The following is a 27,827-nucleotide window of genomic DNA, read 5'->3' as shown; positions in this document are numbered from 1 at the left end:
GGAGGTTGGTGGGGTGGTAGGTGAGGACCAGTGGGGTTCTGTCCTGGTGACGATTGGAGGGGTGGGGCTCAAGGGCGGAGGTGTGGGAAGTGGAGGAGATGCGGTGGAGAGCGTCGTCGACCACGTCGGAGGGGAAATTGCAGTCTTCGAAGAAGGAGGCCATTTGAGTTGTTCGGTAGTGGAATTGGTCCTCCTGGGAGCAGATGCGGTGGAGGCGGAGGAATTGGGAATATGAGATGGCGTTTTTACAGGGGACAGGGTGGGAGGAGGTGTACTCAAGGTAGCTGTGGGAGTCGGTCGGTTTGTACTAAATGTCTGTGTTGAGTCGGTCGCCCGAGATAGAAATGGAGAGGTCTAGGAAGGGGAGGAAGGAGTCTGAGACGGTCCAGGTAAATTTGAGGTCGGGGTGGAAGGTGTTAGTAAAGTGGATGAACTGTTCAACCTCCTCGTGGGAGCACGAGGCAGCGCCAATACAGTCATCGATGTAGTGGAGGAAACGGTGGGCGTGGTGCCAGTGTTGAAAAATCTATCAGCCATGATCAAATGGTGAAGCAGGTTCGAAGGGCCAAATGGCCTAATTTCTGTTCCTATGGTCGTATGATCTTATAGGAGAAAGTGAGGACTGCAGATGCTGGAGATCAGAGCTGAAAAATGTGTTGCTGGAAAAGCGCAGCTGGTCAGGCAGCATCCAAGGAGCAGGAGAATCAACGTTTCAGGCATAAACCCTTCTTCAGGAATCTTATGATCTGATGATCACATTAAGTGCATACATCCTGCCCTGATTTGCCTTTTGAAAATGCAGCACCTCACATTTATCTAAATTAAGGCCAATGGGCTGAGAAGTGGCAGATGGAGTTTAATTCAGATAAATGCGAGGTGCTGGATTTTGAGAAAGCAAATCTTAGCAGGACTTATACGCTTAATGGTAAGGTCCTAGGGAGTGTTGCTGAACAAAGAGACCTTGGAGTGCAGGTTCATAGCTCCTTGAAAGTGAAGTCGCAGGTAGATAGGATAGTGAAGAAGGCGTTTGGTATGCTTTCCTTTATTGGTCAAAGTTTTGAGTACAGGAGTTGGGAGGTCAAGTTGCAGCTGTACAGGACATTGATTTGGCCACTTTTGGAATATTGCATGCAATTCTGGTCTCCTTCCTATCTGAAAGATGTTGTGAAATTTGAAAGGGTTCAGAAAAGATTTATAAGGATGTTGCCAGGGTTGGAGGATCTGAGCTACAGGGAGAGGCTGAATAGGCTGGGGCTGTTTTCCCTGGAGTGTCAGAGGCTGAGGGTTGACCTTACAAAATCATGAGGGGCATGGATAGGATAAATAGACAAAGTCTTTTCCATGGGGTCGGGGAATCCAGAACTAGAGGGCATAGGTTTAGGGTGAGAGGGGAAAGGTATAAAAGAGACCTAAGGGGCAACTTTTTCACACAGAGGGTGGTATGTGTATGGAATGAGCTGCCAGAGGATGTGGTGGAGGCTGATACAATTGCAACATTTAAAAGGCATTTGGATGGGTATATGAATAGGAAGGGTTTGGAGGGATATGGGCCGGGTGCTGGCAGGTGGGACTAGATTGGGTTGGGATATCTGGTCGGCATGGCTGGGTTGGACCGAAGGGTCTGTTTCCTTGCTGTACATCTCTATAACTCTGTGACTCTAAGCTCCATCTGCCACTCCTCAGCCCAGTGGCCCATCTGATCAAGATCCTTTTGTACTCTGAGGTAACCTTCTTCCACCACACCTCAGATTTGGGTGTCATCTGCAAACTTACCAACCATACCTCCTATGTTCACATCCAAATCATTTATATAATTTGGTCTTTGAGGTTTTTGATGACAACTGTGTGTTCTTCACTAAAATATTTGGGCAGTAAACGATGTGGGTATGAGTTTCCTTTTATAGGTAGTAGAACCATAGGACATGTGTATCCCATTCTCCTGGTAGTGGGTTATTTACAGCAGGTTTCTGATAAGAATATCATCTCCTACAAGGAGTCAATCACGATGTGAAACAGAAACCAGCCAGAGCTGAACAAGACAACTATAGAAGAGCTAGTCAGCCTCAGAGACTGATTTTCCCAACATTTCTACAACAATTCCATTGATGTTTGACACAACATGAAAGGTAATCATCTCTTGAACATTTCTTCAATAGCAAATACTGGATGTTCACAGAATTGTAAATAGCTCACTCTGAATGTACCAAAATGTTTTATTACAAGATTGAGCCAAAAAAAGTTGAATCTAAAACAAGATTGTCAGAGCTTCGTGTTGTCTCATTTGAATGCACTAACTTTATTCGCAATAGATCCTTTATTGTTTTCTATGGGAGGTTGACTTTCTGTACTTGCTCACGGTGATGGTGGAGAGCAGCAGGCTGGAAACCTGGAAGTTCTTGGAACGAATTTTGACATGGTCTTTGAACTCAGACACAGTACTAACATTCCACTTCCCAATTTTCCAAACACATGGAGCATGTTCATGGGATGACAACTCACACCTGACTGCTCAAGCCTCAGAATTTAAAAGAACTCATAAAGGTGGGCATTACAAGCCTGGGCAGCATTTGTTGCCCATCCCTAATCGATCCAGGAGCACTGCTGATGAAGTGTTGGTTTGAAAAGGTCACTGTCACCTTGCCCATATGGTTCTCAGTGGCATCCTTGGAGTTAATGCTAGAGACTTCGAGAGCCTGCTGAGAAATCTTATTTCTTCTGATAGGAGGGTCCAAAATCCGAGTGAAATCAGTCATGACAGGAAGTGACAGAGCAGGTGAGCAGTAGGTGAGCACTGAAATCATACAGTGCTGAAAGTGGTTCAAAGACTTCACCAGGGCAGGAATGATGAATGTCATGCCGTCTTCAAGCATTACTCTCTTCACTCAGATTTTTCCAGCCATCTCTTAAACAACATTCCTCAGAACAATATACTTTGCTGTTACTCCTATTCTTCGACCTTGAGGCATCTCCTCATGTATCCACCTAAACAGTCATTACTAATACTCACTCTTATTGCCATCTTGCACTCATATTTTACAGTAACCCTCCACAATCACTGTATTTCAATCCTTTCAACACATACAACTTCTCATACTCCTAACTCCTTTTCATTTTCTCTATGTACAACTCAGGGTCACCTGGATACCTGGTGACAGAATTAGAATTAAACAATCATACAGCAGACAATTATCACTCATATTGACTTGATGCCATCTCTGACTACATTATAAACATTAGCACAATACCGACTTCCAACAATTTCCTCATTTCCATTCTAATTCATGCCTTTCACTCCCAGATGTCCTTCAAACATGTTGCCAGGCATGGAATGGCGGAAGCTGAGGAGTCGTCACGAGCTGGAGCACACTCTTAAAAAGTATACTCTGAGAATATATCATTGTATAACTCATGCATATCCTCCGCCAGTTCAGATAGACATAGATTGTTGAAACCTCCAAGGTAGGTAACTGGAATGTTACACAGTGGCTGGGATTCTAGTGGGTGGAGGTGCTGGCCCTGACCACTGGCCAGAAAGATGAGGACAACTTGACTTCAGCTGATTCTGCAAGATTCAAGCAGAAGTTTTGTACATCAGGTAAGTAACTGACTGCACTTGGGCTGACTGTCTTTTTAAAGAAAGAGATCCCATCTCCAAGAGCTGATGGCCATTTCAAAAAAGGCCCCAGTTTTTCTGTCCCAGTAGTGCTGCCAGGAGAGGTGGCCAATACCGGAACTGCACCCAGCCATGAACAGCATCATTAAGGTCAGTAGGGTCAAGGTTGCTAGGGTTACAGACAGGCTCTCGCAAAATGGTGGTGGGAAATTGGTCGTTGCTGAGGGCAAGCATGTGTTTGATTAGAAGAATCCCGGTAGATGTAGGTCATACCTGGGTCATCTTTCCATGTGGAATGCTCCCTTCCATTAAGGGTAGCCTTTAAGGGAATCCAGCAGACAGTTCTTGTCTGACAGCACACCAAACTCTGCTCAGCTAGAACCAGATGTTCAGCCTTGAGCATCATTGACCCTTGGAGAGATTGGATGAGTTCATCTTTACTATGGCTTCTCAGACCTGTGTACTGGTGCCCACCTCCATGGAGAATCATGTGTGACAGGCAACCAATTCCTTGACACTCACTCAGGGAGGTTTGAGACCAAAGATAGGACAACTATAAAGGAGGAGGGCACTGCTCAAGGTACTCTTACCCCTCCATGCTTTGTCCATCCCATCAAGTCAGAGCTGTATCTGATGCAGATGGATGAGTCTGCTCCTCATCAAATTTGGATGGCATGGTCTTTGATCAGGCTCTCAAAAGCACCAAGATTCAGAGATCCTGCAGTCAGAGCAGTCTCTAGTTCTGCTGAAGCCACAGAAGTAGCACCATGAAGAAGGCCAAAGGAAAGGAAGACTAATACTTTGTGGCTTCTCACAGGGAAACACTTGACTAGGATAAAAGTGTTTTCTGCATCATAAACTTTATTTGAGGTCTTCATTGTCCAATCATTTTGTCTCTCAGCTGCCAAAGTGGGCATCAGCCTTGGGGAAAATGCTATGAGTAAAGGAGAAAGTGAAACCAAGCACCTCCTGCTCAGACGATGCAGTGCAGATATTACTTTCTTCTTCCTCTAGACTTTGTCTTCTCTTCAGCAATATGCTCTACCATGTAAAGCTGACCATTATTATTTGGGACACCCTTGCTGGTCCACACTAAGATCTGTTGGTGCACTTGAATCACATCTTCAGCAGCCCACGATTGCTTGATGACCATTCTCAAGGTCATGTGACTTCTGTTGTGGTTTTCCTGTGGATCAGAGCTCAGTCAGGTGTCATCAGCAGAATTTTTCCAGAAGTCATCCATTGAGTTTCTCGGCTATTGGTAGAAATCCAGTTGGCTTAAATTGGCACACCCTGCACATGTCACTAGTTGATACCCGAAAGTAGCTGGACATAAAGAAATTAAGGTCTGTAGTGATTTTAACTGGTAATGCCAATGGAAATTTGACTGTTTCAAGTGTTGCAAGGTTTTGTTCCAGGAGCTTGAAGATAGGAAGCTGAGAAGCAGAAGTTAAGGAATACGGGAACACCAGTGGCACTTACAGCCAACTAATGAGAGCATAGCTGACCTGCAACCTTACTCCACAGACCTGACAATGTTCCAGTATGCTTAGTACATTTGGTTAACAAAAATCTAACAAACTCAGTTTCAAATTGGACAACTGGTCTAGAATCAATTGCTGTTTGAGGAAGAGAGTATAAAACTTCTTTCATGTTTTGTGCTCCCTCGAGCTGAATTTTGTCTGGGCAGCAGTGGTCCTGACCAGTGGGCCTGAATATTCAGAGATAACCTGGCCACAGTTTTTTATGGGAGTCATGTCCTGATTCTGTAGTAATAGAGTAATTGACTACTTGATATCAAAGCTGTCTTTAATGGACAACATGCCCCTGCAAGTGAGGATGTTACCTGACCGAAGTAGCAATCATGCACACTGCTCTGTGACCAATAAAAAGCAATCCCTATTTATGGGGGCTGGTTGTGGTGAGGGAAATGTGCATGTTTCAGCCAGGATGAACCTTGTTATCAGAAGAAACTGCTATGAGCTACATTTATAGTTCCCTGAGCAAACAGAGAGGGTCCCTGGTTTTACCACACAGTCTCCAATTGCTATTGATAGATTTAATTTGGCCATTTAAGGGCTTCAAGAACATCTAATTGCCTCTGGATGGAAAGGTCATCCTTAAATTCTTCTGGCTTAGGGCTGGGATCATGCCAGGGAACCAAAACAGAATCTGCACTCGCTAATCTGTAAGCCTGTAAGTCTGATCTGGACAATGAACTTTTACAAGTCATAAAATGAATGGAGTCACTATATAGCACTGCAAATGTGCTATTGAGAACAGAAAAGATTCAGCCTTACACATTAAAAATGGTGAACTATTCACAGTTATGGAAACAAAAGAATATAATTTGTAATTTTACATGAGATGTAGAGTTAACCCACCTCCTTTCAGAACATTATTTAGGAGATATAATTAGCTGGACAAACCTCTCAAAATCTCTTCAAAAACATAAAGAAGTTTTTGAGTACATCTTAACAAAGTAGGTACAAGTTCAGACTATGATAGATTTTATTTAAAACTAGGAGACAATTTACCAAATATTGCATCAGCATTAACGATTCTGACCTTACACATCCCTCCTCCAATGTTGGGCAAGTGCCAGATTCCGACTGTGCTTCCAGAGACGAGATGGAAAGGTCATGGGCTAAGTGTGTGCTATTTAATACATGCACTCCAGATGTGTAAGGCACAACACCAGGACCACAACAGCAGAAAATAGACCAACAATATTTTTTGTCCAGTGACAGTATTGAGGACAGACTTAGACAGTTATAGAGGTTTTAAACACAGAAAGTGACTCTTCAGCATATCGTGTCCGCACTGTCATCTAGCAACTATTTTTTCTAATTCCACTTTCCAACACTTGGCCCATGCCCTTGTATGCTATGGCATTTCAAGTGCTTATCTAAGTAGTCCTTGAATGTACTGAGGGTTCCTGCATCTATCACCATTTAGGCAATGAGCTTCAGATTCTCACCACTCTCTGCGTGAAAAAATCTTTCCTCGATTCCCTTCTAAACCTCCTGCCTCTTACCTTAAAACTGTGTCCCTTGTTACCAACTCCTCTGCTAAAGGGAAATTATTCTCCCTATCTCCCTATGCCCCGGATAATTTTGTACACCTCAATTAGTTCCCTCCTCAGCCTTCCCTGTTCTCAGGAAAACACCCCCTGCCTATCTAGTCTCTCTTCATAGCTTAATCACTCCAGCCCAGATGACAACATGGTGAATCTCTTCTGCATCCTTTCCAATGCAGTCACATCCTTCCTCTATGTGGCAACCATAGCTACATGCTGTAATCTAGTTGTGGCCTAACTAACATCATATACAGATCTATCTTCTCCTCCTTGCTCCTATATTCAACATCTTGACCAGTAAACTAAGAATTCCATATGCCTTCTTAACCATCTTATCTACCTGTCCTGCATTTTTCGAATATCCTAGGGTTCTTTTTTATTGATTTTTAGGACTTGGGCATCGCTGGCTGGCCAGCATTGATAGCCCATCCCTATTTGCCCTTGACAAGGTGGTGGCGAGCTGCCTTCTTGAATCTCTGCAGTCCACTTGCTGTGGGCTGACTCACAATGCCGGTAGGGAGGGAATTCCAGGATTTTGACCCAATGACTGTGAAGGAACGGCGGTATATTTCCAAGTCAGGGTGGTGAGTGGCTTGTAGGGGGACTTGCAAATTGTAGTGTTCCCAAGTACCTGCTGCCCTTGTCCTTCTGGATGGAAGTGGTCATGGGTTTGGAAGGTGCTGTCTAAGGGTCTTTCTGCAGTACATCTTGTAGATACTACGCACTGCTGCTACTGAGCCCCAGAGGTGGAGGGATTGAATGTTTGTAGATGTGGTGCCAATCAAATGGGTTGCTTTGACCTGGATGGTGTCAAGCTTTTTGTGCATTGTTGGAGCTGCACCCATCCAGGCAAGTGGGGAGTATTCCAGCACACTACTGACTTGTGCCTTGGAGATGGTGGATAGACATTGGGGTGTCAGGAGGTGGGTTACTCGCCGCAGTATCCCTAGTCTCCTACCACCTACATGTACCCCTTTGACCTGTTAATCATTTCAAAATGAATCACCTTTCATTTTTCAGGATTACCTTGGCTACCTGCCTTCGTTTCACACTCCCATTTTCTATTCCTTTCAAATTTATGAGGGTGATAGATAACAGTTATAGTTTTAGGGATTGGCTCATAATTGTCAGTCATTATTGCTGCCTGTGTAGCAGCTACAACCCTTTAGTCCTCAACAGGAGTTCATATTATGGTAGGTAGTGAAGTTTTAAATTCCCCTGAGAGAATAATCTCTCCATGAGCTTTATATACGGATTCAGCTTCAAACCGGTTAAAATTAATTTGCTTAACCCTTTCAAATTCAATGCTAGTTTTCCAGGCCATTCATTACATTTCAAAATCTTTACCTATATGCCTCAGTCACTAACTTGTGTCATGGCAACATAGTCTTCTTTGCTGCATCATGATCCCAGGAGATTTTGTGGTCAGGAACAGGACTCCCAGAAAATATGTTGCCTCCCTGGTGCCAGGGTCCGGGATGTCGCCGATCCGGTTTACGAGATTCTGAAGGGGGAGGGGGAGCAGCCAGAAATCATGGTACATATTGGCACCAATGATATAGTCAGGAAAGGGATTGAGGATCTGAAAAGTGACTGCAGAGAGTTAGGTTGGAAGCTGAAGAGCAGGACGAGTAGAGTAGTGATCTCAGGTTTGCTACCGGCGCCACGAGATCGTGAGATGAGGAACAGTCAGCGAATGCAGCTTAACACGTGGTTGTGAGGCTGATACAGGAGGGAGGGCTTCAGATACCTAGACCATTAGGATACCTTCTGGAGAAGGTGGGACCTGTACATGAAGGACAGGTTGCACCTGAACTGGAGGGGCACAAATGTCCTGGGTGGGAGATTTGCTTGTGTGATTTGGGAAGGTTTAAAGTAGTTTGGCAGGGGGTGGGATTCAGAGCCACATGTCTGAGAGGTGGTCAGTTTCAGACGGGACAGTGACAGGATGTATTAAATCTATCAGGAAGGCTTCCCAAGCGATGAAACAAAGGGATCGGTTAAAGTGTGTCTGCTTTACTGCAAGGAATGTCTGAAATAAGAGTGATGAACTTAGAGCATGGATCAGTACTTGGGACTATGATGTTGTGGCCATAACGGAGACGTGGGTTTCACAGGGGCAGGAATAGTTGCTTGATGTTCCAGAGTTTAGAACGTTTAAAAAGAAGAGGGAGGGTGGAAAAAAATGAGGGCGTGTAACATTGCTAATCAGAGTGTGCATCACAGCTACAGAAATGAAGGTTGTTGAGGAAGGTTTGTCTACTGAGTTAGTATGGGTCGAAGTTAGGAACAGCAAGGGGGTTTTCTACAGACCACCTAATAGCAGTAGAGGGATTGAAGATCTCATAGGCAGCCAGGTTCTGGAAGAATGCAGAAGTAGCAGGGTTGTTGTTATGGGTGATTTCAACTTTCCCAATATCGACTGGAACCTCCTTAGTGCAGATGGTTTGGATGGAGCCGTTTTTGTCATATGTGTTCAGGAGGGTTTCCTTACTCAGTATGTGGACAGGCCGACGAGGGGAGAGGCCATTTTGGATTTGGTGCTCAGCAACGAGCCAGGACAGATGTCAGATCTCATGGTGGGAGAGCACTTTGGTGAAAGTCATCACAACTGCCTCACATTTAGCATAGTCTTGGAGAGTGAAGGGAGCAGTTACCGAGGGAATATGTTTAATTGGGGAAAAGGAAATTATGACATTATCAGACAAGAGTTGGGAAGTACAGGCGGGGAGCAATTGCTCCACAGAAAGGACACAGCAGACATGTGGAGACTATTTAAGGAACAGTTGTTGTGAATGATGCATGAATTTGTTCCTCTGAGACAGGTAAGAAGGGGTAAGATTAAGGAGCCTTGGATGACGAGAACAGAGGAACTTCTCATGAAAAGGAAGAAGGCAGCTTATGTAAGGTGGAGGAAGCAAGGGTCTAGCACAGCTTTAAAGGATTACGGGCTTGCTAGAAAGGAGCTCAGAAATGAACTGAGGAGAGCCAGGTGGGGCACAGAAAAGGTTTGGCAAGAAGGATTAGGGAGAACTCAAAGGCATTTTACTCATACGTGAGGAATAAGAGAATGATCAGGGAGAAGGTAGGGCTGATCAGGGATAGCGAAGGGAACTTGTGTGTGGAGTCTGAACAGATAGGGGAAGCTCTAAATGAGTTTTTTGCTTCGGTTTTCACAAAGGAAAGGGAGCTTGTTGTAATGAAAACTTAGAGGAGCTGGGATACAGTCTAGACCAGATCAAGATTGATGAAGTTGATGAGCTAGAAATTTTGGAAAACATTAAGATTGATAAGTCCCCAGGGCCAGGCCAGATTAATCCTAGGCTGGGAAGTGAGAAAGTAGATTGCTAAGCCACTGGCGAAGATCTTTGCCTCCTTACTCTCCACAGGGGTACTACCAGAGGACTGGAAGGAGGCGAATGTTGTTCCTCTTTTCAAGAAGGTTAATAGGGAAATCGCTGGCAATTACAGACCAGTCAGTCTTATGTCTGTGGTCAGCAAAGTTTTGGAAAGGATTCTGAGGGAAAGGATTTATGACTATTTGGCAAAGCATAGTGTGATTAAAGGCAGTCAGCATGGCTTTGTGAGGGGCAGGTCATGCCTCACAAATCTTATTGAGTTCTTTGAGGAGGTGTCAAGACAGGTTGACGATGGTTGAGCAGTGGATGTGGTGTATATGGACTTCAGCAAGGCATTTGATAAGGTTCCCCACGGTAGGCTCATTCATAAAGTCAGGAAGTATGGGATACAGGGAGATTTGGCTATCTGGATTCAGAATTGGCTGGCTGATAGAAGGCAGAGAGTGGTTGTAGATGCCTGGAGGTCAGTGTTGAGTGGGGTCCTGCAGGGCACTGTTCTTGGGCCTCTGCTCTTTGTAGTTTTTATAAATGACTTGGATGAGGAGGTTGAAGGGTGGGTTAGTAAATTTGCAGATGACACAAAGGTTGGAGATGTTGCAGATATTGGAGATATTGCAGGCTGCAGCACGACATAGACAGGATGCAGAGCTGGGTGGAGAAATAGCAGATGGAGTTCAACCTGGATAAATGTGAAGTGATGCATTTTGGAAGGTCGAAATCGAATGTGAATATAGGATTAAAAACAGGATTCTTGGTAGTGTGGAGGAACAGAGGGATCTGGGTGTACAAGTGCATAGATCCCTCAAAGTTGCCACCCAAGTGGATAGGGTTGTTAAGAAAGCATATGGTGTTTTAGTTTTCATTAACAGGGGGATCAAGTTTAAGAGCAGCGAGGTTTTACTACAACTCTACAAGTCCCTGGTGAGACCACACTTGGAATATTGTGTCCAGTTCTGGTCGTCCTACTATTGGAAAGATACAGAAGCTTTGGAGAAGGTGCAAAGAAGCTTTTCCAGGATGCTGCTCGGACTGGAGGGCTTGCCTTATGAAAAAAGGTTGAATAAGATTGGACTTTTCTCTCTGGAGAGAAGGAGGAAGAGAGGAGACCTGATCGAGGTGCACAAAATTATGAGTGGAATAGATAGAGTCAATAGGCGGAGACTTTTCCCCAGAGCAGGATTGACTGGTACGAGAAGTCATAGTCTGAAGATATTAGGAGGAAGGTATAAAGGAGATGTCAGAGGTAAGTTCTTTACACAGAGAGTTGTTAATGTTTGGAATGCGTTGCCTGCTGTGGTGGTGGAAGCAGAGTCATTAGGGACATTTAAGTGACTGCTGGACATGTACATGGATAGCAGAGAGCTGAGGGGTGCATAGGCTAAGTTATTATATTTTACATTAGGATTAAACCTCAGCACAACATCGTGGGCCAAAGGACCTGTTTTGTGCTGTACTTTTCTATGTTCTATGTTCTATGAAACCTCTTTGACAGTGAAGCGTACATTTCCTGTCAACTTACACTGCACGAGAACTGTCTAATCCTTTTTAACCCATTTCGCTTGCCTAGTCATTTTCTCAAATGGCATGAAGAACACTTCCATTTTCTTTCCCTCAGATTTTGGTAGAGCTGATGCAATTTTAAATATTTCCTTACTGAAATTCAAATGGGGGCTCAAATTCTCCCCACCATAGCCTGCATCAGCATCTGATGTTTCCTGTTTCAAGCCCAATTTAAGGCTGCTTTATATTGACTTACATTCTCTGCGCTTTGCAATTCTACTTTCTCCTTCCTTATCTTTCCCAGCCATCTCTAGCTTCTTAATTCTCTCCTGATGCTCAAACTGCTTTAACTGAACATTACCTGACTCTACCATCTCCCTATCTGAAGTAGTTGGTCATTTTTGCATTTCCTAAGTGCATGTTGGTACCTCAAACATCTCTGCTTTTTTAATTCTGTTTGGCAATGCTACGTCCAGTTTACTGACCAAGTCTTAGAGATGTACAGCACGGAAACAGACCTTTCGGTTCAACTCATCCATGCTGGCCAGATATCCTAATCTAGTCCCACCTGCCAGCACGTGGCCCATAGCCCTCCCTATTCATACACCCAGCCAGATGTCTTTTAAATGTTGCAATTGTACTCACCTCCACCACTTCTTCTAGCAGCTCATTCCATACACGTACCACTCTCTACGTGAAAAAGTTGCCCCTGAGGTTTTTTTTTATATCTTTCCCCTCTCACCCTAAACCATTGCCCTCTAGTTCTGGACTCCTCCATCCAGGGAAGAGACTCTAGATTAGAGTGGTTCTGGAAAAGCACAACAGTTCAGGCAGCATCCGAGGAGCAGGAAAATCAACGTTTCGGGCAAAAGCCCTTCATCAGGAATAGGGGCTTTTGCCTGAAACGTCGATTTTCCTGCTCCTCGGAAGCTGCCTGAATTGCTGTGCTTTTCCAGCACCACTCTAATTTAGAATCTGATTTCCAGCATCTGCAGCCCTTGGTTTTACCCCGGGAAGAGACTCTGTCTATTTATCATATCCATGCCCCTCATGATAATATAAACCTCTATAAGGTCACCCCTCGGCTTCTAACGATCCAGGGACAACAGCCCCAGCCTATTCAACCCCTTCCTATAGCTCAAAGCCTCCAACCCTGGCAACATCCTTGTAAATCTTTTCTGAACCCTCTCAAGTTTCACAAGATACTTCCGATAGGAAGGAGACCACAATTGTGTGCAATATTCTAAAAGTGGCCTAACCAATGTCCTGTACAGCTGCAACATGACCTCCCAACTCCTGTACTCAATATTCTGACCAATAAAAGAAAGTATACCAAACACCTTCTTCACTATCCTATCTACCTGCAACTCCACTTTCAAGGAGCTATGAACCTGTACTCCAAGGTCTCTTTGTTCAGCAACACTCCCTAGGACTTTACCATTAAGATTATAAATCCTGCTAAGATTTGCTTTCGCAAAATGCAGTACCTCGCATTTATCTAAGTTAAACTCCATCTGCCACTTCTCAGCCCATTAGCCCATCTGTAATAACCTTCTTCACTGTCCACTACACCTCCAGTTTTGGTGTCATCTGCAAACTTACTAACTATACCTCTTATGCTCGCATCCAAATCATTTATATACAAGATGATCAGAGGATTAGATAGGGTAGACATTGAAAGTCTTTTTCCTCAGATGATGACATCAGCTTGTACGAGGGGGCATAACTACAAATTGAGGGGTGATAGATTTAAGAGGGATGTCAGAGGCAGGTTCTTTACTCAGAGAGTGGTAAGGGCATGAAATGCGCTACCTGCCATTGTAGTCAACTCATCCGCATTAGGGAGATTTAAACAATCCTTGGAGAAGCACATGGATGATGATGGATATTGTAAGGGGACGAGCTGAGAAAGTTCACAGGTCAGCACAACATCGAGAACTGAAGGGCCTGTTCTGCGCTGTATTGTTCAATGTTCTATATAAATGACAAAACGTAGTGGACCCAGCACCGATCCTTGTGGCACTCCACTGGTCACAGGCCTCCAGTTTGAAAAACAACCCTCCAGCACCACCCTCTGTCTTCTACCTTTGAGCCAGTTCTGCATCCAAATGGCTAGTTCTCCCTGTATTCCATGAGATCTAACCTTGCTAACCAGTCTCCCATGGGGAACCTTGTCAAATGCCTTACTGGTCCATGTAGATCATGTCCACCGCTCTGCCCTCATCAATCCTCTTTGTTACTTCTTCAAAAAACTCAATCAAATTTGAGACATGATTTCCCATGCACAAAGCCATGTTGACTATCCCTAATCAGTCCTTGCCTTTCCAAATATAAGTACATCCTGTCTCTCAGGATTCCCTCCAAAAACTTGCCCACCACTGAGGTCAGGCTCACTGGTCTACAGTCAATCAACCATTGTTTCAAAATTTCCTTTAAGATGGTTAATGACAACTCCGCCGCCTGCAGGAAATATTTTGTCAATTCCTGTGTCATGTCTAAGTACAATACAGATCCTAGGTGATTGCCTTCAAGTATTGTTTACTAATAACACACTGAAATCATCGTTGTCTCTGTTTCCAATGCATCCAAATTCAATGTTGGACAAGCCTCTAAATTTAATTCAACCCAATAGGGTAGCAGGTTGTGAATTGAGCCCCATTATTCCTGGATTCATACCAAATTTTAAAGGTTTCTTTTGAAAGGATGCACAGTACTGTGGCTTTGGTTGATATAATTCGTGGACCAGTTTCTATACTGAACAAGAATCACTATTTCTTGCATAGGGTATAGCTACAGGTAAAGAGATATAAACCATCAGTATTTAACATGACTCATATCGTCACACACACACACACACACACACACAATGCAGAGGAGCACTGTCACCCACAGGGTCTCTTGCAAGTCACACACCATCCTAACTTGCAGCTACATTGCCATTCCTTTAATGGTGTTGCATCAAAATCCTGGAACTCCCTTTTTAACAGTTCTGTAAGTGTACTTACACCCCAGGGACTACAACAGTTCTTTGATGTGGCTTACTGTTACCTTTTCATTTGCAATTAGAAACATGTAATAAATACTTGCCTAGCTAGTGATTTCTATATCCTGTGCACAAGAAAGAATACAATTTTGGCAGATGTTTGGCATTGTATTTATAAATTAGGCCAAGCAGTTAAAGTGCTCCATTCTTACTAGTTTCCATAAATTATGATCATAACTAAAATTGCATTGATACAGCAGTTTGATCCTTAATAGGCTAGAGAACAGAATAAAGAATTATTTGTCTTGGTTTGCACTTATATAGTTATTTTAAGTGAATATGAAATATTTTGGCTACTCATCAATATGGAAGTGGTAACTATGTTTGTTAGTATTGAATATTTCTGAAAAGATAGAAGCAAGAGACCCATTTGCTGAAAACAAAAGAATACTGTGAATATTTCCTCATTTAATCATAATTTCCTTCATGTTTCTAATGACCTGATGCCAGTGAAACAAATAATTCTGCTTCATGATCTTTGTGATGTCCACATGTTCAAGCCTCATGTTAAACATCTGACATAGTTGGCAGACTTTCCTTATACAGGCATCAAGTCAATGGCAGATGAAATTGTAATGTGCCTGACTAAGATGGGGCAGATGATGTTGGATTTGAAACTGGCAATGTCCATGAGGATGGCTGAATTTGCGCCTGGATCAGTGGAGGCTCAGGTATTGGCAGAGGAAATTGACCTTTCGGCCAAACTGAAGCAAACCTGGCACTGAACCGGCTCTGTGGCTCAGAAGGGAAGGGGGAGAATAGGAGAGCAATAGTGATAGGAGATTCAATTATGAGAGGAACAGAATGGGAGATTCTGTGGTAACGAATGGTGTGTTGCCTCCCAGGTGAGAGGGTCAGGGATGTCTCAGATCGAGTCTACAGGATTGTTAAGGGGGAGCCAGAAGTCCTAGTACACATGACATAGGTAGGGGAAGGTGAAAAGAATAGAGCGAGGTTGGCAGGTAGAAGGCAGGATGAACAGAGTAGTAATCGCAGGATTGCGAGCATTTCCACATGCTAGTGAGGCTAGGAATAGAGAACAAGTACAGATGAACATGTGGCTGCAGTGCTGGTATATGAGGGTGGGCTTCCTCATATGTGAATCACTGGGATACCTTCTGGTATCTGTACAAGGAGGACGGGTTGCACCTGAACTAGAGGGGCACCAAACTCCTGAGCGGAGGTTTGCTAGATCTTTTCAGGAGGTTTTAAAATAGATTGGCGGGGGGTGGAAACCTGAGCTCGGGATCAGATGATGAAATAGGTAGTGAAAAGCCAGATACAGCATGCAGAGAGTCTGTGAGGAGGGATAGGCACTTGATGGGGCAAAGGTGCAGTCAGTGTGATGGGTTGAAGCGTATCTATTTTAATGCAAGAGGTATCAGGAATAAGGGTGACAAACTCAGAGCATGGATCAGTACTTGGAACTATGGTGTTGTGGCCATTATGGCGACTTGGATATCACAGGGGCAGGAATGGTTTTTGGATGTTCCAGGGTCTAGATGTATCAAAAGGAATGGGGGGAAGGTAAAAGAGATGGGAGAGAGGCATTGCTAGTCAGGGATAGTATCACAGCTGCAGAAAGAGAAGTCGTCAAGCAGAGTTTATTTACAGAGTCAGTGTAGGTGGAAGTCAGAAACAGGAAAGGAGCAGTCACTTTATTGGGAGTTTTCTACAGGTTCCCCAACAGCAACAGAGACACGGAGGAGCAGATTTGGAGGTGGATTTTGGAAATGTGTAGAAGTAACAGGGTTATTGTGATGGATGACTTTAATTTCCCTAATATTGATTGGAATCTACTTAGTTCAAATAGTTTGGATGGAGCAGCTTTTGTCAGGTGTGTCCGGGAAAGGTTCCTGATGCAATATGTAGATAGGCCAACTAGAGGGGAAGCCATATTGGATTTGGTACTTGGCAACGAACCATGGCAGATGTCAGATCTCTCGATGGGAGAGCACTTCGGTGAGAGTGATCACAACTCCATGACCTTCACTGTACTCATGGAGAGGGATAGGAGCAGATGGTATGGAAATGTATTTAATTGGGAGAAAGGGAATTAGAATGCTATTAATCAGGAACTAAGGCACCTAGATTGGGAATGGATGTTCTCAGGGAAATGCAAAACAGGAATGTGGAGGTTGTTTCGGAAGTATTTGCTGATAGAGCCGGACAGGTTTGTCCCACCGAAGCAAGGAAGGGATGGTAGGTTAAAAGAACCTTGACTGACAAGGATGTGAAACATCTAGTCAAGAGCAAGAAGGAAGCTTACTTAAGGTTGAGGAGGCAGGGATCAGACAGGCCTTTACAGGTAGCCAGAAAGGAACTGAAGAATGGACTTAGGAGAGCTAGAAGGTGGCATGAAAAAGCTTTCGTGGGTAGGATTAAGGAAAACCCTAAGGCGTTGTACACTTATGTGAGGAACAAGAGGATGGCCAGAGTGAGAGTAGGGCCAATCAGAGATAGTGGAGGGAACTTGTGCCTGGAGTCGGAGGAAGTATGGGAGGTCCTTAATGAAGATTTTGCTTCAGTATTCATTACTGAGAGGGACCTTGATGTTTCTGAGGACAATGTGAAACAGAGTGATATGCTAGAACAGGTTGATGTTAGGTAGGAGAATGTGCTGAAAATTTTCAAAAACATAAACATAGATAAAACCCCTGGGCCAGATGGGATATACCCCAGGTTACTACAAGAAGTGAGACAAGATATTGCTGCACCTTTGGCGATGATCTTTGCGTCCTCACTGTTCACTGGAATAGTGCCAGATGATTGGAGGGTGGCAAATGTAATTCCCTTGTTCAAGGAAGAGAACAGGGATAATCCTGGGAATTAAAGATCAGTCAGTCTTACATCTATGGTGTGCAATGTAATGAGAGGCTTTGAGAGACAGGATTTATGATTTCTTGGAAAACCATAGCTTGATTAGAGATACTCAGCATGGCTTTGTGAGGGGCAAGTCATGCTCAAAAACCTCATTGAATTCTTTGAGGGTGTGACAAAATGCATTGATGAAGGTAGATCAGTGGATGTGGTGTACATGGATTTTAGCAGGCATTTAATAAGTATCCCCATGGTAGGCTCATTCAGAAAGTAAGGAGGCATGGGATTCTGGGAAAACTAGTCCTCTGGATACAGAACTGGCTAGCCCATAGTCAGAGGGTGGAGGTAGATGGAAAGTGTTCAGGCTGGAGCTTGGTGACCAGTGGTGTTCCACAGGGATCAATTCTGGGACCACTGCTCTTTGTGATTTTTATAGATGACTTGGATGATGAAGTGGAAGGATGGGTTAGTAGGTTTGATGATGACAATAAAGGTTGGTGAAGTTATAGATAATGTGGAGGGCTGTTGTAGGTTGCAACAAGACATTGACAGGATGCAGAACTGGGCTGATAAGTGGCACATGGAGTTCAACCTGGAAAAGTGTGAAGTCATTCATTTTGGAAGGTTGCATTTGAATTCAGAATACAGGGATAAAGACAGGATTCTTGGCAGTGTGGAGGAATAGAGAGATCTTGGGGTCCATGTCAATAGATCTCTCAAAGTTGTCACCCAAGTTGATAGGGTTGTTAAAAAGGCACATGGTATGTTGGCTTTCATTAGCAGGGGGATTGCGTTTAAGAGCTGTGAGGTTATGCTGCAGCTCTATAGAGTCCTGGTTAGACCACATTTGGAATATTGTGTTCATTTCTGAGATTTACCAAATGCTGCTTGGACTGGAGGATATGTCTTATGAAGAGAGGTTGAGGGGGGGTAGTGCTCTTCTCATGGAGCGAAGGATGAGAGGTGACTTGATAGAGGTGTACAAGATATTGAGAGGCATAGATAGAATGGATAGCCAGAGACATTTTCCCAGAGCGGAAATGTCTAATATGAGATTTTAAGATAATTGGAGGAAGATTTAGGAAAGATGTCAGAGGTAGATTCTTTACACAGAGAGTGGTGGGTGCATGGAATGCACTACCCGCAGTGGTAGTAGAGTCAGATACATTAGGGTAATTTAAGCGACTCTTGGATGGGCACATGGGAGTTTATACAATGAAGGGTATGTGGGTTGGTCTGATCTTAGAGTAGCATAGAAAACCGACACAACATCAAGGGCCAGGTAGCCAGTACAGTGCTGTACTATTCCATGTTCTATGTTCTAAGGCTCTCCATATGCTATTGCCATTAAGCTCGGTGGAAACCAGTTAGCAGTATAACTTGGCTCTTTAGACTGAGAATTTCAATTTCCTGGCATTAGTTTCTGACTGATAACTATAGTGCAACTTCACCCCACATATCCTGTTACAGGTGAAATTAAACTATAACCATATTGAGACATTAATTAGGTTAATTCATATAAGAACTAAGTTCAAACTGTAAGTTCAATCTGTCCACTTGAGCTTTTAGATTTTACTTTCAGATCTCAACTTTACAAACTTACATAAACATTTTCCAAGTACCTTATTAGTTCCAAAGCTCTTAAAACAGAATATAGATTGAATTAATCCAGATTTCTTGGCAAAGCATTTATTTGGAGTTAATGTAACTCCGTCAGTAACTGATAGCATCATCCAGTCTCACTACTTCCAGCACCTAGAATGGCAGGAGCAGCTGATAAATATCAAAAATACAACATTTAAGTTCTCTTCCAAGCCATATAACATCCTGACTGAAACAAATTGCTCTACCTTCACTGTAACTGGGCCAAAATCCTGAAACTCCCTTCTTCAATCCACTACGGGTGTCTATGTATCACTAAGGTCGCAGTAATTCAAGAATGAGCTGACCACCACTTTCTCCAGGACAATTAGGGATGGTCAATAAATATTGGTTGAGCCAGTAACATGCATAACCCTTGAATGAATTTTAAAAAAATTAAAATTACGAATTTTAATTTACCTTGGATCCCGGAAATCCTTTTCCCACTGGCCCTGGTAAACCAACCTCACCACGGAACCCAGGTTCTCCCTGAAATTGAAAAAAAAAACAAAATTAGAGTGTTCCTTGAAATTTGCATTGATTGATATTACAAGACAAGTGCATAAACTTGTCACCAAATACTTCTCAACAATACATTCATAACACCATAAGATGTACCTGCTATTCAACAAGATCATGTTTGTTCTGATAATCCTCAACTCCACTTTCCTGCCTTTTCCCTATAATCCCTGATTCCCTTACTGATTGAAAATCTGCCTATCTCAGCCCTACATGTACTTAACAAACCTACTTTATCATCTCTCTGCAGTAAAGAATTCCACAGATTTAAAACTCAGAGAAAAGTGCCTTAAATGTAAGAAATCTTATTCTGAGATTATGGCCTCTGTTCATAGACTTCTCCACATGGTGAAACAACATTTATGCATCTACCCTATATCAAGTCCCCTAGAAGCCTTAATATTTCAATATTGTCACCTCTCATTCTTCTAAACCTTGCTGAGTACAGGCCTAAGCTGAATATAGACTTGTATGACCCAATAGGACAGCCTCCCCATATCTGTTATCAACTTAGTGAATGACCTCTGGACAGCCTCCAATACCATTATATCTTTTCTTAGGTGAGAGGCCCAAACTGTCCACGGTATTCCACTGCATTGTGGTCTGACTAGTGGCTTGTATAGTAATACCTAAAATATTTGCATTTTCCAGTATTGTAATAACATTTATTTTGAAATCCTTTATCCCTGTTGAATTGCGATTTTGCAGAGGGCAATATTTTCTCATCTTTCAGTTGATTTAACAGAAATGATAGATGATCAATATTGCAATTGTCTTGAAAAAATTAAATGTTTCCAATTTATCACAGTGTCTCAAAGATGCTGGATGTAGTAACATGAACATAATTCTTATCTAACAAAAACTCATTTCAATATATTGATGCCTTTATATTTTTTGTATCTTTTCTGAAATGTTTACGTATTTCCTTTATTGCAAGAATGTAAATGACTGAAAGTCTCTGATTAAGCCATTTGTCCTTCACTTCTAAACTCTGCTGAAGGTATGATAGGAAATCAGGAAAACCTCAGTAATTTCAAGGCCCATATCTTGTAAGAGCTGCAAAGAAGCAGCTGACCAGAATAAAGACATTGCTAAACAAAGACTACGATTCATCTTGGTTTCCTTCAGCCATTCTGGTTGTTATTGTATGTTACTGTGATAATATAGTGATCAATAACAGTGATCAATCTTAATTCATTTGTGTATAGCAGACCAAAAAATGACACTGATAGAAACAAAAACAGCAAATGCTCCAAATACTCAGTAGGTATAGGCATCCCAAAGTGTAAGTTGGGACCCACGAGGGGATATGAGCTGAGATTTTGGGGTTATGAGTTCAGAGACAGAAATGGCTGCATGAAGCTTTGGCAGTGTTATAGCAGTTGTGTTTCCACCCTAAATGTGACTGCTTCCCCTTCCCACACCCAACTAGACTACAACTCCTTCTCAGCCCTCACCCCCATTAACCCCCCCACCCCCAACCCTTGGAGCATACCCCTGCTGTCTCAGAATTCATCCCCTGCTCTCTCAGAACACACCCGCCCACTCTCCCAGACCTCACCCCTGCCATTCTCTTAGACCACACCCATATGCGTTCTCAGATTAACCTCCCATTCTCTCAGACCATACCACACCATCCCCTTAACTCCCCCGCCTCTCAGACCACATCCCTCCACGGTCTCAGGCCACATATCGCTTGCTCTCACTGACAGTATATTCTTTGCACACGATTATCACTTTGGGTCGTGAGAAAAGTTTTGGAATGAGGTCACAGTGGAAAAACGTTTGGGAAGCACTGCAGTAGGTCTTTTAGGCAGTGGAAAAGAATTCAAGTTAATTTTTTGTGTCTGTGATCTTCCGTTAGATCTAAGAAAATTTGGAAATATAACAGATTTTGCGTAGGTGAGAGGGGAGGGTGAGAAAACAAACAAAAGTAAAGTGTTATGATAGGATAGAGGTCAGAATGGATTCCACAAACAACAGTCTCATAGTACGAAGCCAAAAGGTGTAATCATGGGACAAATAAAGAGACAAAAGTTGTATCAAAATAAAATGTCAATGACAGGACAGAAACCATCCAAATGTGAAGCAAAGTGATTGAGAATGAACCAAAACAAAAATGAAACAAAATGGGAGTAGATATCATGATTTTAACTCATTGTTGAATTTAAATGTTTGTAAAATGTCCAGTTGAAAGAGAACTGCTGATCTTTGAGCTTCATTAGAAGTCTGTAGCAGCACCAGGGTAACAAGTTCAGAATGGGATCAAGAGGGAAAATTAAAATGATAAGAGACAGAAAACCTGGACTCATAACCTGCCGACTGAAAGGTGTTCTGCAAAGCTACTTCCCAGTTTGCATTTGGTCTTCCTGATGTAGAGGGAACCACATTGTGAACACTGTATCAAATGGAAAGTACAAATAAATCTGTTACAGTCGGAAAGAGTGTTAGGGCTTTTGATGCTAAGAATAGAGGAGGGAAAAAGGACTAAAGTTGCATCTTTTGTGCCTGCCATAGAAATGGGCAATAGGAGATGACTGAGAAGTGTAGCAGGATGTTGTGGAGGGAACAATTCCATTGGAATACTGAAAGGGCACAACAGGGAAAGGTATGTTTGGTGGTGGCATCACACTGGAGATGGCAAAATGTCAGAGTATGATTTATTGAATGCAGAGGCTGGCAGAGTTCAAGATCAGAGCAAAAGGAAACTTATGATTCTGGAAGGGAGAGAAAGGAGTGAGAGCAGATATATGAACCAGAATAGATAAAGTGAAAGGCCACATCAACAAGGGTGGGTTGGCATTGTTGATCGAGGAAAATATGAAGACACATTGGAAATACCAATATGAAATGCTGCATCATCTAAATAGATAGATGGAGGCAGAGAAAGTAGTTGAATGCTTTTTCAAACCCTTTTTATTGTATATTCCTGGAAGGTTAAGCCACAAACATGCCTGCAATTTGGGACATAATCCACAAGAGATGATATCCTTCTGAGGAAGGTACGTAGCCCTTTGTTATCTCTCTGCCCAAAAGAGATCACAATCAGGATTGCTGTGATTTGTCTCCCTTCCTTTGATGGATTACTGTTTGAAGTTCCCATGGCACCATTGCCATGAAAGCCACTGAATTTCTATGTACTGTCATCTTCTAGCTGTTTAAGAAACACACATTGTAAATAAAAAACTTTATCGTGTCCATATGTAATCTGGTTGAATGGTCCATTTTCATAAGCAATAATAATTTCTTTCTAGATGTTTGATCTCATGTGAAGCATTTTGCCTTTCTCCACATTAAATTTCATCTCCTACCCGGCTGCTCAATCTCCATCTATCTTTAAATTTCCCTTTGGTATGCTGATTCAGCTTTGTAGTCTACCATCTTCATTAACTTTATGTCACGGGGCATCATAGAGTTTATATAGCAGGGAAAGAGGTCCTTCAGCCCATTGTGCCCATACTGGTCAAGGAACATCTATCTATTCTAATCCTATTTTCCAGCACTTGTCCCGAAACCTTGTATGCTCAGGCATTTCAAATGCTTGTCTAAGTACATCTTAAATGTCTTGAGGGTTCATAATCTTCAAATTCAATGACTGTTCTTATAACTCGTGTCTTCATATCCTTTGTAAAAATATTAAATAGAGGTGCCAAAGAAACCACCTTTGAGACCCAACTGTGAACAATTTCCAAGATGATTATTCTACTATTACTCTCACCAATCACTAAATAAAAACACTGATTGCTCCTTTTTTATTTAAGGTAAAAACAATTGTATCAAATGTCATACCTAAAGCTAAGTACACAAAATCTGCTTGAGTGGGGTCAGTTAGCTTAGTTGGTTGGATGGCTGGTTTTCAATGCACAGTAGCACCACCACCATGGGTTTAATTCCTGCACCAGTTGACATAAAATCTTCTCATTCTCTCCCCTCATCTGAGGTTTGGTGACCATCAGGTTAAACCACCACCTCTCTCTAATAAGAGATTCGCCCTATGATTTGGTATGATTATTGTGACTTTACCTTTACTGCCTTAACTCTAACAAAATTCTTTGTTATCCAATCGAAGAAAATGAGTAAGATTGGCATGACCTCCCCTTTATGAACTGCTCTTCTTATTGTTCTTCCTTCAGCTTTACCCATTTTGGGGCCAGGTTGGTGGAGAAGGGCTGTCACATTGCTGATTGATCTCCCTTGCTCCTGTCAGTCATCCATTCAGTTTCCAAGTGTCTCACCACTAGGTCTTTCTATTCAGTCTTGGGCCTTTCTCTTTCTTTCTTCGTGATATCACCACCCCATCACTCACCTCACCACATTTCCCCTCTCACTCCACAATAAATGATCACATCCCTTTAATCTTTTCTTGGCTACTTTGTTTGATATTTCCACTGACCCCTGATGTATTGGCTCCTATTCATGTCTTTTCTTGTTATTCCACCTATCCATCTCAGCATCAGCAACTTATTAGTATTCAACCTTTCTTCCTCTCTTCTTGACATTACCTAAGTTTCTACACTATATAGGACACTGGTCTCACAACTGTGTTGTAGACTCTCTTTCAGTTTCAGTGATTCAAGTCATGTCACATTTCATTGCACTACTTCCCATTACTTCACCCGGAGTGAATCTGTTGCTTAATTTTCACAAACTCACAATGGCTTTCCTTTATAATTTTATTTCTATCCAGATATTCGATGACCTTATCTTTAACAGGGATTTCCATAGCTTATCACACAAAGGACATCAAACTCATTGCCATGTGGTTTTCCACGTCGTTTTTCCTACTTTTGGAAAATGTAGGAGTAACACCAGTTTTTTTTCCAGTCCCCAATTACCACTTTGGTAGTCACTGAATTTGTGCAAGTTCTGTGCCAGATTTCCTGCAAGATCCATTTTCTTAAAAAATCTCCATTGAGACTAATAACTTTTAAAGTGAAATTTGAGCTTTTATTTGAACTTTACTGGATTTGTAGAGAAGCCTGTAACCTTACTTCAAAATGGCTTTCGCTACTCTCATCCCTTGGGCAATGTGTAGCACATTTGCTTTGTATCAAAGCAGAAGTGCTAAACAGTTATCTTAGGTTTCAATTCCCTCCAATACAGATGAAAAATCTTCTCAGTGAGTTTCTGTAAGGAAATACATCATGTGTTCTTTAGAAGTTGCAGGTAGGATAGTTGTTCTCTTCAGTATCAGTCTTCAATTGTATGATTATCTTTCCCGGTGCTACGTAAGAGTAAGTGTTTTTTTTTGTTCTTTTCCCTGCCCAAACTCCACGCAGCAACGAAGCAGCACTATTATTATTGCTGCAATGACATTAATAGGCAGAGAGAACTACAGGCTAAGTTAAAGAACATTGCAGTGTATGCTTTCTGCTTTTCCACTCTCAAGTCAGAACATTGCACAGTTGTTATACAACCCAATATTTTCTTTTGTCGGTCAGGGTGCACCAGCTGAGTTGCAGATGTGCACAATCTTCCCCACTCCTTATTCTAATACAGGCTCCTGATGTTTTATGCCAGGATCATCTGTTCAATGACCAATCGTGGAAATGAGGCAAAACAGTGGTCACAATCAACGCCTTATCTTTTAATAGTTTTTTTTTAATTTAAAGACAATCCTAAAATCATTCTTTAACCTCATGCTCTTAGCTAGAAACAAGTCCTTCAGGTCACATATTGAAAATTCAGGTGAATATTGCAAATTATTTTCTCGCCATTTAAATTGATGATTTAACTGTTATTCCTAAAGGGAATTTAATGTATAATCAACTAACAATAATAAAGAAACATAGAAAATAGGAGTAGGGACAGAACATTCAAACCTTTGAGCCTGTTCCACTATTAAACAAGATCGGGCTGATTATTTACCTCAGTTCCGAGTTCCTGCTTTTTTCATATAACCTTTGATCCCTTTAGGTCTAAGAACTGCATCCAAGTCCTTCATGAAAACATTCAATGTTTTGGTCTGAACTGCTTTTTGTGCCAATAAATTCCACAGGCTCACCACTCTCCGGGTGAAGACATTTCTCCTTATCTCTAACTAAAGGGTCTACCCCATTTCCTTAAACTGTGATCCTTGGTTCTGGACTCACTGCTGATCAGGAACCTCCTTCCTGTGTTTAACCTGTTTAGTCCTGTTAGCATGGCATCTCTGGTATTAATATATTATTTCAATTTCATTTTCAAATGATTAAGGATAAGTTCAATGTAAAGGAAATCACCTTAGCACCAGCTGGTCCAGTTGGTCCAGGATGTCCAACAAAGCCGTTGGGTCCCCTTTGACCGGGCTCACCCTGAAATATGGCAAAACACACCCAGATTGATGCAAATTTTCCAGTTACAAACACAAATTCACATCAACACATTTGCACACCAGCTCAGCTGAAATCAGAAAAGCATTTCTCAACCTTATTGTCAGTTCATGCTGAAATATAGTTAAATTTGTCTTTCACATTGTGCCCTTCAAATGTTGCTGTTATAATGGCTTAGTAGGTTGCAAGGACAAACCTGACACATCATGCAGCTGGGTTCTCTTGCCAGACTTGCTAAAGTCAGCTACCATGAAGACCATTTCTATTTCTCAACTGTAGCAAATATCCCATCCCTGTAACTCTGCATTTCCCATGGCTAACCCACCTACCCTGCACATCTTTGGACTGTGGGAGGAAAATGGAGCACCTGGAGGAAGCCCACGCAAACATAGGGAGAACATACAAATTCCACACAGTCACCTCAGGCTGGAATTGAACCCGGGTCCCTGGTGCTGTGAGGCAGCAATTGTAACAATGAGCCACTGTGCCACCCTTAAATTCTCCATCTTCGATCCCTTAAATTAACAATGGGACTTTGATCTCAGTGGATGGTCAAATCTCTGGCCCAAGGGATACCGCTGCCTGATCTGAATTCTGCAGTTGGAAGGTTCAATGCAAAGGAAATAAGTTTGTGGGAGAGGATTGGTGGGAAGCACTCCTCTTTCTGATCCACTAGACGTGCTCTAGGGGCAGAACATTTTCAATAAAAATGCTTTTGCCATGTGTGAGCTATAAAACTATTTAAATGTGAAGCTGCAGCATTATTATAATATTTAAATGACCATACCATAGGGCAGTTGTCAAGCAGCACACTTTGGATATTCCACAATGAAACATCAACACAAATACTGAAAACAAGGCAAGGAAGGGGAGCCGAAAGCATGTTTCATATTCTTGTTTCCATTTCAGACCTGTGTCTCTGAGTCATTTTTTTCTCCTTCTATTTGTTCAGCTATGTCTTTTTTCCTTATTATAGCATCTCCCATGCTTTTTCATGTTCCTCGCTGTTTGCACTTTTGTCCTTTCAATGTCTTTTCATTGCCTCACTGAGATGATCTTTTATATATTTAACAATTCTCCATTTGTTTATTATGTAGGTCATTAAATTCTTGAATTTTCTCTCTGTGACTGGGATATCTGTTGTCTGTGTCTTACACTGTGCCCTACCCCTGCCACAATCCCCTTAAATTAGTTTCTTTTAGCTTTTAATTCCGGTCACGGATTATGTCCAAGATATTAACCCTTCCCTTCTCTTCACTATTTCACAAAGATCTGTTCTATATTTCAAGCTTTTTCTTTGTTTTTGTTGCTCATATCCTGCATTTCAGTGACTTTTGTTTTACCATTCCCCACCATTAGGTTTAAAAGTGAGGGCGTGAAAGCTCTGAGAGCTACATTGATGACTGTATTGGCGCCACCTCGTGCTCCTGTGAGGAGGTTGAACAGTTCACCAACTTCACCAACACATTCTACTCCAACCTTAAATTCACCTGGATCATCTCTGACACCTCCCTCTCCTTCCTGGACCTCTCCATCTCCATCAATGAGGACCAACTTCACACTGATATATTTTACAAACCCACCGACTCCCACAGCTACCTGGATTACCCTCTTCCCACCCTACCTCCTGCAAAAATGCCATCCCGTATTCCCAATTCCTCTGCTTCCGTCGTATCTGCTCCCAGGAGGACCAGTTCCACCACAGAACACACCAGTTGGCTTCCTTCTTTAAAGACTGTAAGTCCCCTTCCCATGGGGTTGAAGATGCCCTCCAACGCATCTCATCCACGTCCCACATCTTTGCCTTCAAACCCACCCCCCCAACCGCAACAAGGACAGCACCTCCTGGTTCTCACCTTCCACCCTACCAACCTCTGCATAAACCAGGTCATCGGCCGACATTTCCGCCACCTACAAACGGACCCCACACCAGGCATATATT

At 42.5% G+C, this 27,827-nt stretch overlaps 1 protein-coding gene across 1 annotated transcript in view; it reads right to left on the bottom strand.

Annotated features, from left to right (window-relative positions):
• LOC122550244 (collagen alpha-1(XXVIII) chain-like) overlaps positions 1-27,827 on the bottom strand; it is a 238,294-nt gene that overhangs the window by 63,326 nt on the left and 147,141 nt on the right. Inside the window, exons 18-19 of the mRNA XM_043691001.1 lie at positions 25,796-25,867; positions 19,476-19,544 (exon numbers count right to left, since the gene is read on the bottom strand). Coding sequence (XP_043546936.1) covers positions 19,476-19,544; positions 25,796-25,867 — 141 coding nt within the window. The remainder of the gene's footprint in view (positions 1-19,475; positions 19,545-25,795; positions 25,868-27,827) is intronic.

The sequence above is a fragment of the Chiloscyllium plagiosum genome, chromosome 5, assembly GCF_004010195.1.
Source record: "Chiloscyllium plagiosum isolate BGI_BamShark_2017 chromosome 5, ASM401019v2, whole genome shotgun sequence".
Taxonomy (NCBI): Eukaryota; Metazoa; Chordata; class Chondrichthyes; order Orectolobiformes; family Hemiscylliidae; genus Chiloscyllium; species Chiloscyllium plagiosum.
This window is presented reverse-complemented; position numbering and strand designations above follow the sequence as displayed.